General features: G+C 48.8%; 1 protein-coding gene across 1 annotated transcript in view; it reads left to right on the top strand.

The window, feature by feature from the left end:
- The first annotated feature begins 937 nt into the window (after window positions 1–937).
- The window catches only part of LOC115643878 (scavenger receptor cysteine-rich type 1 protein M130-like), a 48,199-nt gene continuing 33,407 nt past the window's right edge, over window positions 938–15,729 (top strand). The window contains exons 1-2 of the mRNA XM_030547870.1: window positions 938–1,062; window positions 6,960–7,274. Of these exons, the coding sequence (XP_030403730.1) occupies window positions 999–1,062; window positions 6,960–7,274 (379 nt within the window). The 5' untranslated portion in view covers window positions 938–998. The remainder of the gene's footprint in view (window positions 1,063–6,959; window positions 7,275–15,729) is intronic.

Here is a 15,729-nt window from a genome sequence, read left to right as displayed (position 1 = left end):
CAGTCTAGGCAGGAAACTCCAAGGCCAGGATGAAATTAACATTAAGCACTTACTGGTACAGAGTCTGGATCCGTGACCCCAGAAGGGGCAGGACTTTGGGTGGCAGGGGCAGGGCCTTTGGTGGCAGGGGCGGGGCTGGAGGTCAGACTCCGTCAGACAGCCCATCTGCACTGCCTGGCCTGCGCTGCCTGGGGATCCTGTGGTGATTTAAATTTTAAATCACCATCCCCAAGGCAGATGCCCCCCCCCGTGTTGGCAGCCTGCGGGGGTAGAGGGAAAGGGGCAATGATGTTAAAGCGCTGCCGTGGCTGCATACGGTCTGGTACCAGTAGCCACTTTTTAAGAGTATGTCATACTGGCTCACTTTCACCCATGACTCAAATTCTATTAGTAGAAGAACTATCAATATTTCAGATGCTGCTGAGTAATTCTTCTTCTATAAAGCTGATCTGAGTGACACAACCTGGTTCTAGTGAGTTGTCCTTGTCTACAGTTGGGCATGTCCAATACTGGGAGTTTGTCTTGTAACGATCACCTTTGGCACAAGGAATTTCTTTCCTAGTTTATAAAATAACCTGCCTCTAATGTCTCCCAATTCATGTTCAATATGATATAGAATCTATTGGGCGAGAAACAGCACAAATACAGTTTGCACAGAACTTTTCCTTCCAGCTCCAGAGATTGGGGGTTACCCGATGATCTGAGGTTGTGGTAAACCTGACATCAGAAGGGGGCTCATCACTCATATATGGTGATGTTTGTTGCTTTCGAGTTTTATTGGATGTTTTAGCTGCATAAAGTCACAGATAAAACCACTGATAATAACTAAAAAGGAGGTGGGTTTGCTATTGGTTCCTTCGTGCAACTGATGCAAGCCTCTGACTCTATATATTTCCCTTCCACTTCTTTGTTATCACTTGTCAGACACAGAGGAGCCCTGGCAGGTGCTTAGGTGCAGCCAGTGCAGTGAGAGGAGGGGACAGCAAGTCAGGCTGGCAATGAAGGGACATCTCTCCACTTTGGTGCTGTGGCTTCTTCTTCTCGCAGTTCAGGACGTAGCAGGTAAGTCTCCTCTGTGTTCCACCAGGGGAGCTGGGTTAACTGGAACTAGGGTGGTAACTTTTACAGTCAGCTTTTTAATACCAGTGTCTGGCTAGGAGGTTGTGACTTTTCCTTTCGGGATTCAACCTTGCCACTCTTATTGAGGCTTTTGTTACCTGGAGATTGGACTGTTCAAAGGACCCTAATGTGGGGCTGCACCTTAGAACCTTTCAGAGTACGAAGCTGGTGCAACTGGCAGTGACTCACTGATCAGTATATCTCACTGGGAGCATGTTACAGTCATGCTCCAGGATCTGCACTGGCTGCCCAGCTCTGGGTTGAGATTAAGGTGTCGGTTATGATTTATAAAGTCCTTAATGGCCTGGAACCGGCCTCCCTGAGGGATCACCTTTCTCCCTATGTCGTACTGCCACCACTATGGTTAGCAGGGGCACCTGACCTGGTTCCCCTTCTTATAAAGAAGAGGGGTGGCTGACAGGATGTTCTCTGTGAGGCCTCCAGGACTCTGAAACTTGCTCAACTTTCGTGATCTTTTGGGCACACAGCAAAAGACACTTGTTTGGGGGTAGGAAGGACCCAGGCTGTGCATCACATAATGAGAAATGGGTGGAAAAAAGTTTCTGTAGGTGCCTGGCTGGCTGAGTTCCTGTTGAAATGGTCACTTCATGCTGCAGAGATTTGAGTGTGTTATCAATGCCATCTGGGTGCCAAGAGTCTTGGCTGGGCATTGCTTTAGTATTTTAAATCCCAATAAATACATCAATAATTTGGGATCCAACAGAAATGTCTGTTTGGTCCTGAATCCAACAGCTCCAACAGCCAATCTTGGCTCCTTACTCCCCTGTTCACTCACTGAAGCCAGTCAAAGTTTTGTCATTTTGAAGTGAGGAGTATTTATCCAAATAAACCCAGAACGGATTCTTCCCAGAGAAGGGGTGTGTGCATGTGTTGGGGTGCAGTTTGCAATGCCTTGTGCCCATAGGGGTACTGGAAGCTCTGCCAGCAGGAAGATTTATCCTGCAGGAGCCCTGCCTCCCTCCCTCAGGGTTTCTGCTGGAGCAGAGAAGCTCTGAATCCTAGATAGAGACTAGAGAAGCCCGACCAGCACAATCTGCATGGCAGAGGTTCTGTATCAGGGCCTTTCAGGAACACATTGGTTCCATTCCCTCAAGGCCACCCCTGCCCAGTCTCAGGGCTGCTCTCATTCCTCCAGCACAGAGGAGGCTGCAGGCCCCTTGCCATGCAGTGCCCAAGCTCAAGGCAGACTCAACACTAATGGGGTGGGGTGGGGCGGGGTGGGGTGGGGGAGACAGACCATTGAGTACATCAGAATGTGCTGGTGCATTTTAGGACATGAATCTGGCCCAGAGACTCCAAAACTGACTAGCAATAGGATTAAAATCGAATGTGGGACCCAGATATGATTAAAATAATACAGTGACTGGAACCTGTTGGGCTGGTCTTAACAGCGTGAGAGTGATCCATGTGACTGGCAGGGCAGTGAACTGCTGAGCTGTAGCTGATTCATGGGACCCCGATGTGCTGCTGCGCTAGCCTGAAGTTGGTAATCAGAAATGTCAGTCTAAATTATTGTCTTAGAGGAAAACCTGCCCTAATGTTTATTTCACAGACAGCTCAGTAACTGTGTGGTGATTAGGAGCCTGATTCCCAGAAAATCCTGAGCAAACCAAACAGTCTAGCAGGTTACTTGGAGTTTATATTTCAGATTTCCAAGTAGTTCAGATATAATGTGCTGGGATTAGAGCCCATGACACAGCTGTACATGACTGAAAAGCAGAGGATTCTATGGTGGCTTCTGGTGCTCAGATTAACATTGCAGGGGATGGACAATTATTACCATGTGAGCGATAAATTACTGCACGATTGTGGGATAGTGTCATATAGCGATGACAAGCACATGTTCAGCTCAGTGCATTTTTGTTGGATTTATGAGCAAATGTTTATAGCCCCTGAATATTTCTTATTTTCTATGGGAAATTTGACTGTTTCACATGATGCAGACACAGTGACGCGGGGGAGCATAAAATACTCTCCAGTTACTTGTGGGAGAGCGTCATATAGTTATGCCAAGCACATGCTCAGCTCAATGTATTTCTGTTGGATTGATGAGGAAATGTGCCTCATCCCTTTGATAGTTTTTTTATTTTCTATGGGAAATTTGAGTTTGCTTCACAAGTCACAGACACAATGCCACAGGGGAGTTTACAATATAGAGGATATCACCGTGTAGCTACTTTTCCCAGTATATGATAGGTGCAGTATGTAAATGTGCTTGATAGCTGAAAGGTGCTGATGGCTGCTATTGGGGAGTCTTCTATCCTAAGATAATCACAGACCTCATGAACGTCACTGGCAGGGCGAGAACTCTCTTTTAGGCTCAACAGACGGAGCAATCAAAATCCTTTATGGAGTAAAAACAGCTGCAGACAGTGGGGGCTACTGCCAAAGGTACTAGGCACATGGGCAGGGCAGAGCTAAACCAGGGGTTTCCCTTGTTGCTAATGCAGGGGCCAGGATACTGGCATCAGACTGTGTCTGTTGGAGGGAGAAGCCAGTAGAAAGAGTTGTGACCGGGAACCTGGAAGCAAAAAAGAAACAAAGCCAGTTGGAGCTCGCTGGAGGGGCAGGCTGGGGGATTTCTGAGCAAGGAAACTGCCGGCTGTTCTTAGTTTCTACTGTGTGCAGGGAAACAGAACTGTGTGTGCACTTAGCTAGAGCAAAAAGAACAGGAGTACTTGTGGCACCTTAGAGACTAACAAATTTATCTGAGCATAAGCTTTCGTGGGAGTCTGTTTTTGAAGTTTTTTTGTTGCAAAATTGCCACCTTCTAGTGGTTAGAGAGGTTGAAGTGTTCTCCCACTGGTTTTTGAATGTTATAATTCCTGAAGTCAGATTTGTGTCCATTTATTCTTTTGCATAAAGACTGTCTGGTTTGGCCAATGTATATGGCAGAGGGGCATTGCTGCCACATGATGGCATATATCATGTTGCTAGATGTGCAGGTGAACGAGCCTCTGATAGTGTGGCTGATGTGATTAGGTCCTATGATGGTGTCACTTGAATAGATATGTGGACAGAGTTGGCATCGGGCTTTGTTACAAGGATAGGATTCTGGGTTAGTGTTTATGTTGTATGGTATGCGCTTGCTGGTGAGTATTATCATCAGGTTGGGGGATTGCCTGTAAGCGAAGACTGGCCTATCTCACAAGATCTGTGAGAGTGATGGATGGTCCTTCAGGATAAGTTGTAGATGATGTGCTGGAGAAGTTTTAGTTGGGGGCTGAAGATGACGGCTAATGGCTTTCTGTTATTTTCTTTGTTGGGCCTGTCCTGTAGGAGGTGACTTCTGGGTACTCTTCTTAGCTAGAGCAGTGTTACAGCCTTGGATCCTGCCACGAGTGAACATCACTGCGTTAACTCCATTGAAAAAAAGCTCCTTTTTTTTCTTAGTGCAGACTGGGCCCGATGGGTTGCCTGTTGAGTCATACCTTAATAAATGTCCCTGTAGATTGCAGCAAAGTGAGCATTTTGTGTTTGCTTGGCATTAAAGGAGCAGGTTCACACGTACTTGTGTGAACCGCGCTGTTCTCTGACCTCCATGGAGGCTCCATAAACATGCTGTCCCTGACTCAGCCATTCACAGATGCAACCAGCCTGTTCCAGGGGTCACATTGGAATAGGATGACCAGATGTCCTGATTATATAGGGACAGTCCTGATATTTGGGGCTTTTTTGAATATGGGCTCCTATTGCCCCCCACGTCCTGTCCCGATTTTTCACATTTGCTATCTGGTCACCCCACAGTGGAACTCTCTATGGATCCGTAACTCATGGGCATTGTAATGATGCCCGTATTGCTCCCAGTCACAGGGACAGTCCTGGCTCTTCACACCCTGTCCTGGGGGCCAGATCTCCCAGGTAATATCCAAGGACTGTGTGGCAGGCAGTGGTCCCTCCTCACATTCCCTGTGAACTGCCTGTCTCCAGCAGCAGCTTTGCCTCTCCACAACCCCCAGAGATACAGAAAACTAGAGACAACACAGGGCAGGGGGTAGAATTCAGAGCTACTGGGATAAAAGCCAATGGCAGGGAGTGGGGACAGAGTCTGCTCCTCATCTGGGGAAGGAGCAGCCTGTGTATGCAAGGCAGAGAGGCCAGGTAGAAAGGGGAGAAGAGGAGGGGTCAGAGCCCAAGAGAGGAGGGTGGGAAGAGACCAGTGGAAGAGGGAAATGTGTGGAGCAGGTCAGGAGAAACTCCAGTAGGAAGCATGAGGCTGTAATGCCAAGCTCCACAGAACAAAAATTACAAAGTTATAAAAACAATCTAGTGATGTTACTCAGTCTGTCTATGGACTTGAGAAACCACCCCTCTACTCCTCTGCCAGAGTGGGGGTGAGAATCGCAGGCTGAAAAGTCACCATTTAATGCACCTAAACTGCACAGCTCCCCTGGCTGCTCAGCTGGAGACTGTGCTTACCCTCCCCTCATCCCTGAGACAGGAACTGCTGTCCATTGCCTAGCACTGCCTTTGCTCTCCCTCCTGGTTCAATCCTCTGACAGACGAAGGGGTGGCTGGGAAGTAGTTGACAGCCACTGAGCTAATTAATGCAGCATGGTTCCTACTCACACACAGAACTTCTGTTACTGGTCAGGGGTAAGTTACAGACAGAGATACTGGAGACCTTCACTCTGACCTGACATTAACCATTCACAGAAATTATGTCACTGTAACACGACAGGATTGGTTTAGCTTTTGCAAACAGCAACACTTCCCTAACTTCCCCCACTCCCCACAACGTTTCTGTTTGAGACTGGGAAGCACTGCCCCCCGTTCTAGAGCCCCCTCCTTCTCCTCCCCATCTCTCCTTCACTCCTGCCCCTCCCACTCCTGATCCCATTCCCTGCCTACTTCAGACTCCATTCCCCACTCCAATACTCCCTCCTGTCCCCCTGCTCCAGAACTTCCCTACCTCCTGTCCACTGGCACCAGACCACTCCCCCCCACTCCATCCTGACTTCACCATCCTCCCCAATACTCCCTCATGTACCCCTGTTCCAGGCTACTTCCCCTCCTTCCCGTCCTCTGCTCCACACCACCTCCCCTCCTCACCCTCTTGCTGCCCTGCTTCAGGCCCCCTCACTCCTCCCCTTACACATGATCACCCTTCCCCACCCCTACCTCCTCCTGCCCTTATAGAGCCCCCTCTTCTCCCCTTGCCTCTTTCTGCCTCCTCTCTGCTCTCTCCCTTCCTTCTCACCCTTCTGCCCAATTCCTCACCCCCCTCACTTCTCATTGTCCCCCACTCCAGACCCCCTCCTCTCTCCACCTCACCATGCAGACCCCCTTCTCCTCCCCTCCCTCCTGGCCACTGCTCAATAACCCCCTCCAGCCCTATGCTCCCTGCTCTCCCTCCAGTCCTCACTGTGCTCTGTCTCCACTCTCCCTCCTGCCCCAATTTCAGATCCCTGTCCCCTCCCCTCCCTTCTGACCATCTCTCCTGCCTCCCTGTTACCCCAGTGCAGACCCTTTCCCTGCCATCTCGCTAGCTTCAGCCACAGTGACAGTGACAGGAGATGGCGCCATTTGGAATAAGGAAAACTCGGTGAGTTGGCACCTTTCATCATGTTCTCATGAGACTGGTAAAAACACCCCAAACCACCAGAGTGAGGATAAAATGGCGAGAGCTGGAGCACTGACAGCCCCGAGTGTGAGGCCCTGAGACAGGATCAGGTGGAGCCATGAGGCAGCTCTGGGCATGTCCCATTCTCCTGGCTCTGGGCACAGATCCCCTGCTGCCAGGTGCAGACTCTGCTGTGATAACGATGGGGATGGGGCTCCCTGCTTGCTCTGACCCTGCTCTATGTCTCTCTTTGAAGGTGTCAATGATCTGAGACTGGCGGACGGAGGCAGCCCCTGTGCTGGGAGAGTGGAGGTTAAACACCAGGATCAGTGGGGGACGGTGTGTAGTGATGACTGGGACATGGCAGATGCGGGAGTTGTTTGTAAGCAGTTGGGATGTGGATCTGCTATCAGTGCCCATGACGAAGCTCATTTTGGAGCAGGATCTGGACCAATTTGGCTGGATGACGTTGCCTGTGATGGTATCGAGTCTGCTCTCTGGCACTGCAGGAACAAGGGATGGGGTCAGAGTAACTGCAATCATGAAGAGGATGCTGGAGTGACCTGTTCAGGTAAGAATCAGCCAGCTCAGTCCTGAAAGGCAAATCCCCTGAGACAAAAGGGCTTGAACCCAGAGGGCATCGTATACCTATGACCCTAATGAGAAACGACCAAAAACAGAGCGAATTCTGTAATATGTATTATTACTGAGCTGTAGTTATTACTGTTCATGTCTCTGGTCACTATGGAGCTCCCCGTGTGACTGTGAAATATTTTCATTATCTCATTTCCAGTTGTTTCAGTGCCATGTCTTTCCTTTCCCTTTCCCTCTGAATGGGTCTAAAAATGCAGACAGGAGAGAAAATGAAAAAGGAAAATGTCACATAGGCTTCTAAGTCGCTGAGGCACTTTTGAAAATGTTACACTCATGCCAAAATCCAGACCTAGACACCCAAACACAGAGGTACAGAGGGTGAGGTATTTATGTATCCCTTTTGCCACCCTCATAAAGTGACCAAGGAATGGGGGGATTCTCTCAGCTTGGCCAGAATTAGATTTTGCCGAGAGCACTCCCCTGTCTGCTCTGTTACTTCTCACATTTTGAACCAACTAGTAATAGAAAATTTCAAAACCTCTGATACACAGTGGATCCGGCATAGCATAGAGAGCTCAGCCAAAAATATACCTCAACCCTACACAGCACAGGAATATCATATTATGGAGACATTTGTTGTGACTCAGTAGTTAACATTACAGCTACAGACTCATTATAAGTTTTATTTTTAACTTCTCTTTTCTTAACATTTAGTAGGAATAATATCTTCCTCTGAATATAGTACAAGGAAGAGAGAATATTTTACCATAGTTCCAAAAGTTTTAGTGGCTCCCTCTGGCAAAGGGAGCTCAGGGCAGTGTTTGATCTCAACCCTTTCCTGTATTTTGAGTGTTTCATTGACAAACATCGATACACTCTTGACATGGGGGGGAGGGATTATATGCAATTTCTTTGTATTTTTTAAAAATAAAATATCTGGTGTGGGCGGGAACTTTACAAAGATTCATTGTCAGGACTTTGAAACACTCAAGAAAACAGATTGACCTTCACCAATGTAAATTCCCTAACCTGGTAATAACAAAAGTCCTTTATGTGCATCTTTCTGTAAAACTGTCGCTTCATCTCAGCTGGAGCTGCACGTTTGCAGTAGGAATAAATTTCAGGTTTGTAACAGGGCACTTGAAGGGGCGGGCGACCTACCAGTTGCTGCGTCTGACCTCCAGCCCCTTGTTTTCCAGGTTAAGTTGCCTCAGTTTTTTAGGTAGTGGGGAAGGGAAACCCAGGCCCTCCCTCTCCACTGGGTCCCAGGCTGGGGCCCTGCATGCATGTACGCCTGAATAGGGGAGGTCTCCCAGCAGGGATCTAAATCCCCTGCCCTGGGCTACTTCCTACCACTGTCCTTTTTGTTTGGGGCATGACCCCTTTAGTCCCATTCACTGATGGCTTGTATCTCATAGTGCCCTCTCATGGATCTTGGGTGGCCTCTTGCTGCGGTCCCAGGCTCCTTGATGTGGAGCAGCTGCAAGTTTGTTGAGACTGAACCCCACAATGTCTCTGAGCTTCAGAGACCAAGTTACCTCAGTTGTTGGAGGCTCCTAGGTCTCTTCCACAGTCCCCGTTGGCTGGGGAGACAGTGCTTACTCGCTGGTGACTGCCTCGGCTAGCAGGCTAGTGACCCTTCCCCTCACGTAGGGAGGCGAATAGCTCCTGCTTCTTTTCCAGTCAGCTATTGACTGTCATGTGAGTTTGCTTTGTACAGGCTGAGTAGAAACGGAATACAGGATTGGGCCCATTCCAAATTATTCTAGAAATAACCAGTCAGACATCTACAAACTGCCCTGTGAACTAGATATCACTGAGAACAAACATATACAGGTTTCAGAGTAGCAGCCGTGTTAGTCTGTATCAGCAAAAAGAACAGGAATCCTTGTGGCACCTATCACATTTATTTGAGCATAAGCTTTTGTGGGTTACAGATTTTGTGTGGTCTCACACTTTGTCTGGGTCATCTCAATTATCACTTCAAAGGTTTTTTTTTCTCTTGCGGATGATAGCTCATCTCAATTGGTTGGACTTTTCCAGTTGGTGTGGCTACTTCCAGCTTTTCGTGTTCTCTGTGTATGACTGTCTTCTTTCGAAGTCTTACATTCTATGCATCCGATGAAGTGGGCTGTAGCCCATGAAAGCTTATGCTCAAATAAATGTGTTAGTCTCTAAGATGCCACAAGTATTCCTGTTCTTTGTACAGGAGCTGTGATATTTCTGCACCAAGCAATTTTTGAGAGATGCTGTCCTTACAGAATAGTAGAAAACTTTCCAAAAAGTGACAGTTGTATTCTTATATGCAGTGTTGCTATAGCCATGTTAGTCCAAGGATATTAGAGAGACAGGGTGGGTGAGGTAATATCTTTTATTGGACCCATTTCTCTTGGAGAGAGACAAACTTTTGATCCTACAGAGATGAGCTGTGTGTAAGCTCAGAAGCTCGTCTCTCTCACCAATAGGAGTTGTCCAATAAAAGATATTACATCAGCCACTTTGTGTCTCTCAACCCCTTCGAATCCAGCTTTCAGAATTCATTTCTGGTTGGATTGATACCAAACTTCCCCAAAACATTGTCCTCTGCCAAAGCCCCTGCCTCAATCCATGCACAGGCTGGATGGTGGCCAGGGAGTGAATCAGGGATGCACAATGAAAGAGGCTGCTGTCTGTAGGCCCACAGCTTCACTAGTTGCAGCAGCAGTATCACCATCATCGACAATCCCTGCATTCGAGGATGATCTCTACCACAGATTTACATATGGGTCCTGAGACGACTCAGGATTCCAATCCCGGAACCATAGATCTGTCCATAGTAGGTATAGATGTTTCCCGACAGGTCAGCTGGCTGCCGGAAGAAACTTCTTTCTTTCTTTCTTTCTTTCTTTCTTTCTTTCTTTTCAACTTTGAGGTCAAGGCACTTCTCCTTGAAACAGGCCACTGCCTGTTGGAGGATGAAGTGTCATTGAGATTGGTTGGTTGCTTGCTCCTCCCAGCTTGGGCTGTCTACATGACTTTTCTTGAGATACACTTTCAGTGTGTCTTTGTAGGGTTTCCTCTGACTACCACAGGATCTCTGACCATGGGTGAACTGAGAGTACAGGGCTTGTTTTGGGCGGCGAGACTCTGGCATCTGCACACTATGTCCAGTCCAGCAGAGTTGGTGAGTGAGGATCATTGCTTCAATGCTGGTAACATTAGCTTCAATGAGGCTTTTGGTGTTAGTGCAGTGATTTTCCCACTTGACGCAAAACATCTTCCAGAGACATCGCTGGTGGTACCTCTCCCAGGGGCGGCTCTAGGGATTTCGCCGCCTCAAGCACGGCAGGCAGGCTGCATTCAGCGGCTTGCCTGCGGGAGGTCTGCTGGTCAGGCAGCTTTGGCGGACCTCCCACAGCCGTGCTTGCGGGAGGTCCAGAAGCCGCGGGACCAGCGGACCCTCCGCAGGCAAGCTGCCGAAGGCACCCTGCCTGCCGCCCCTGCAGAGCCGGCAGAGCGCCCCCCGCGCTTGCTGATCCAAGCACGCGCTTGGCATGTTGGGGCCTGGAGCCACCCCTGACCTCTCCAGACTCTTGAGGTGCTGTCGATAGGTCACTCAGGTTTTGCATCTATAAAGGAGAGTACGAATAACCATTATCTTATAGACCTGGATCTTGGTGTCCTGCTGTAGGTCATGGTCTGTGAAAAGGTGCCAGAGCAGTTTCCCAAAGGAAGCACTTGGGCAATGGATCCTGTGCTGGATCTCACTGTCAATGTTTGCATTTTGAGAAAGTTGGGTACTGAGGTACAAGAAGTCCTCAACGCTCTCCAAAGTCTGCCCCTCCATGGTGATTTGTGGCGGCTCATGTGGAAGGCCTGAAGCAGGCTGATGGAGCACATTAGTTTTCTTGATACTGAGTGAGAGTCTTAGGCTTCAGTAAACTTGTGCAAAAAATTCCAGTGTGGACTGAAGGCCATTCTCAGTGTGCGCAAGGATGGCACAGTCATCAGAGTACTAAAGGTCAGTAATGGACGCTCTGAGGAGTCTAGACTTTCAGTGGAAACATCAACGATTAATAAGCCGCCCATCCATTCTGTATTGAATGTCAACTCCAGTGGGGATGCGGTCTTTAATGAGCACCAAAATGACTGCTAAATACATGGAGAACAGGGTTGTGGCAATAACACATCCTTGCTTAACCCCAGGTTTGCTAATAGGATCCATCTCCAAGCCATTACAGAGAATGGTGGAAGTCATCTCATCATGAAGAAACCTTAGGCCCTTAATAAATTTTGGAGGGCAGCCAAATCTGGCCTGTACTTTCCACAGGGCTTCAAGATTGACAGTATTGAAGGCCTTTGTCAAATCAATGAAGACCATGTACATGTTCTGATTTTGCTCCCAAGACTTTTCCTGGATTTTGTGGGCAACAAAGATCATGTCGGTTGTCCTGCAGGATGGTCTTAAACCGCACTGAGATTCTGGCAATATTTCCTCAGCAAGGGGAAGTAATCAGTTTCAGAGGATACGGGCGAGAATTTTCCCTGCTGTAGATAGCAAGGCAATGCCACAATAATTTCCACTCCCCGACTTCTCTCCTTTCTTAAAGATGGTAACAATGATGGCATTTCTCAAGTCTTCTGGAATCTTCTCCTTATACCAAATTTGAAGAAAAATGAAGTTCCCGACAGCATAGCTCTGATGATCATTGGAGCACACAAGCCCCTTCGCCACAACAAGGTGACTGTACCAGAAGAGGGTTTGTAGCAGTGGTAAGACGTGTAACCAATACAATTATGCTGAAATTATGCTCCTGCTGTGGGCTAGAGTGGTACCAGGCACTAGAACTGAGATGAGAGAGACTGTTTCCACCTGCTGAGTGCAGGCAGAGTGGAGAGGAAGCTACCTGAATTGAATGCAGACCAGGGTGAGAGGGGAAAGTAGATGAGGATAAGGATGCAGGAGGAATATTCTGAGCCTAGAGGCTGGTGGATGGAGAGAATCAGGACTGGGAGAGAAAACAGGAGATGGGGACAGGCTGGACAAGGAGCCTGGGACTGGGAGGAGGGGTAAAGAGACTAGGACTGGCTAGGCAGGGCAATTAGGACAAGGAGCGAGTGGGGAGACGTTGTGATTTGTTGAGCCAGGAAATTAGGAGTTAGGGTGTAAATCTACCCTGCACTGTCCTGCCAGGCACCAGCGTGGCTGTGCACTTAGGCCTTGTCTACACTACTGCTTAAGTGGATGTAAGTTATGTTGCTCAGGGCTGTGAAAACATCCCTCGCAACACCGAGCAATGTAACTTATATCGACTTAAAGCAGTGTCTGTATCACACTATGTCAGCAGGAGATGCTCTCCCACCAGCACAGCTTCTGCCTCTCAATGAGGTGGACTAAATATGTAGACAGGAGAGCTCTCTTCCACTGACGTCATGTGTCTTCACCTGAATGGAGGTTCCAAAGAGAATGAAGCTAGGCTGTTCTCAGTGGTGGTAGATGTCAGAATAAGAAGCAATGGTCTCAAGTTGCAGTGAGGGAGTTCTAGGTTGGAGAAATACTATTTCACTAGGAGAGTGGTGAAGCAGTGGAATGGGTTACCTAGGGAGGTGGTAGAGTCTCCATCTTTATAGGTTTTTAAGGCCTGGCTTGACAAAGCCCTGGCTGGGATGATTTAGTTGGAGTTGGTCCTGCTTTGAGCAGGGGGTTGGACTAGATGACCTCCTGAGATCTCTTCCAACCTTAATAGTCTATGATTCTATGACTAATTATGTGGACAGGAGAGCACTCTCTGATCAACGTCTTGCATTTTCACTAGACACTTTAATTCGGTGCCACTGCATCGATACAGTGGCACTAATTTAGTGTGGTACCAAAGAGAAGCCCTAACAGTTCCCTTGTGTGCTTTGATCTATCCCATTTCCAAGCACCAGGTAAATGTTAGTGCACAGCAGCAGGCTCCACACAGACACTCAGTGTGCAGCAGGCTAGTGCGAGGTAAATTTACACCCCAGTTTGCCACAAACTAAGTGTGTGTGGAGAGAAATCCTGAGACTGGATGAGGCATCTAGGGAAGGAAACTGGGGATTGGGACAAACAGGACAACTCAAGTCAAAGGTAAGTGTGAGAAACAGATCAGCTGAGGACCCCAGAGGGGAGGGACAGCACAGAAAACAGGGGGAACTCAGACTTGGCTGGGGAAGCCATACGTGAAGTCTAGGACTGGCTTGGCAAGGAGATTGGGACTGGCGATGAGAAGCTTGAGGAGTGGAGTCTGGAACGAGGTAGACAAGGAGAATAGGACTGGGACACAGAGCAAGGGATGGGGAAGAGACAGGACTGGGACAGGGACAGGTTGGCAGGAAGGAGGCTGAAAGGGTTAGGCTTGGGAGATCAGAGGAAGAAGGGTCTGTCACTCCCCGAACACACATCTCTCCAGAGCCTGGAATGGAACCCAATATCCCTGAGTTTTGCCATTCCCCTGTGGTCAGCAAATATCTGTCAAACCCTCCAACAAAATTTTCTGATCTCCCTCTAGTGCTGGTCCACAAAGAGGATGACAACTGTGATGGGGCAAAGCCAGATGGCTACAGTAAAGTAGTGGGGAATAGGTATTTTAGCCCCAGGCTAAACAAATCCCTGGTACCATGGTAACCAAATGGCAGTTGCTCCAGGTTAATCAAGATACCTGGGGCGGCCAATTAAGATCTTTCTAGAAGGCAGTGGAGATAGATACATTGATTGGGACACCTGAAACCAATCAAGGGCTGTCTGGAGCTAGTTAAAAGCCTCCCAGTTAGTCAGTGAGGTGTGCATGTGAGGAGCTGGGAGCAAGAGGTGTAAGGAGCTGAGAGTGAGAGGGTGTGCTGCTGGAGGACCGAGGAGTACAAGTGTTATCAGACACCAGGAGGAAGGTCCTGTGATGAGGAGAAGGTGTTTGGGGGGGGCCATGGGGAAGTAGCCCAGGGAGTTGTAGCTGTCATGCAGCTGTTACAAGAGGCACTATAGACAGCTGCAATCCACAGGGCCCTGGGTTCCCCCACAAACCTCAAAAGTCCTGATCAGACACAGGAGGAGCTGACCCAGACTGTGGGTTCCACTAGAAGGGAAGATCACTGAGGTGAGCAAATCCGCCAAAAAGTGCAGGACCCACCAAGGTAAAGGAGGAACTTTGTCACACAACCTACTACTACTGTCACTTGCTCCATTAGATCAAGTGGTTTCTGTGGTGGATCTAAAAGTTCCAATCCTGCTGATGACCCATGTGTCACAGAGTTGCCATCTTTCTAATGGCTGGTAGTCAGATCCTCAAGGCTCTATCCCTTGCTCTGCCTCTTCCGCCCAAGGCCTCACTCTTCTCCACCTCTTCCTCCAAGGCTCCACTTCCGCTCCACCTCTTTCCTTCACCCCCAACCCCTTCTTCTCTGCCTCTTTCCCTCCCTTCAACACTCTCCGGATCGTCTCAAGGAACCTGCCTGCAGGTACGAAGTGGCCCTGGCTGAGCAGGGGCTGGCAAAGATTTATGACCTGGTGCCTCCCACACCCTGTGAAAACCAGACTTTTGGTTCAGGTGCCATTTAGGTCCCTTTTTAACTGGACTTTCTAGTAGAAAACCAGGCACCTGGCAACTCTAAATGGCACCCGGACGCAGAAGCCAAAAAACAGACTGTCAGGGTAAAACCGAGATGGGAGGCAACCTGAGAGTGGCAACATGATTCTGCATCTTGGAACGTCTGACTTTTCAGTTTGCTTTTTTAAAAACCTGGGAAATTATGCACAAAGCTTTACTTGTAGGGCACATTAAGTTTGCAAAGTTGAGCAGTAAAAAAACAAGGAAATGGCAGAATTAACGTTGTCTTTGTAACTTTATTTTGGCCCACTTGTACGTATGCATTAAGATACCATCTTTAATTACATGATAACAAGCTATTTTCTCCATGAGACCCCTGCCTCATTTAGTGCACAGGATAGATAGCATGGGCATAGTTTGGGAGGGTGCAGAAGGGCATTGGCAGAGGCAAGGCATGTGCAGGGGTGAGGTGGGGTCAGTGCAGGGAGCAGAGGGGGCGGGATGGAGCCGTTTTTCCTGAGGCTGAGACTAGCTGCTCTGGGTTGCTACCTCTGCAGCTGGACACTGCTTCCTGGGTCCTAGTGCCTGCCTGTTTCCTGGAGAAGGCTAAGTGCCTGCACCAGGGCAAGGGACAGTGGGAAAGGGAGATGGGAGGGGCAAGGGACAATGAGGAGAGGAAGGGGGAGGCGATGGGGCATGGAGCAGTGGGAAGAGGGATGGGATGGGGAAGAGAAGGAGATACAGGAATGGGAACCGGGAGCCAGGAGCAGGCGCCTGGCATGTGGTGCCCTCTTGGCAGCAGTATCCCCAGCAGGGAGATGACTGCAACAGCCCTGGGAGGCACCAGAGCAGCAACATCTCTGAAACAGCCCATGTAGAGTGTCC

Source organism: Gopherus evgoodei, unplaced genomic scaffold, assembly GCF_007399415.2.
Source record: "Gopherus evgoodei ecotype Sinaloan lineage unplaced genomic scaffold, rGopEvg1_v1.p scaffold_75_arrow_ctg1, whole genome shotgun sequence".
Lineage (NCBI taxonomy): Eukaryota > Metazoa > Chordata > Testudines > Testudinidae > Gopherus > Gopherus evgoodei.
The sequence above is the reverse complement of the archived record's forward strand: the minus strand, read 5'-3'. Positions and strand labels throughout refer to the sequence as shown.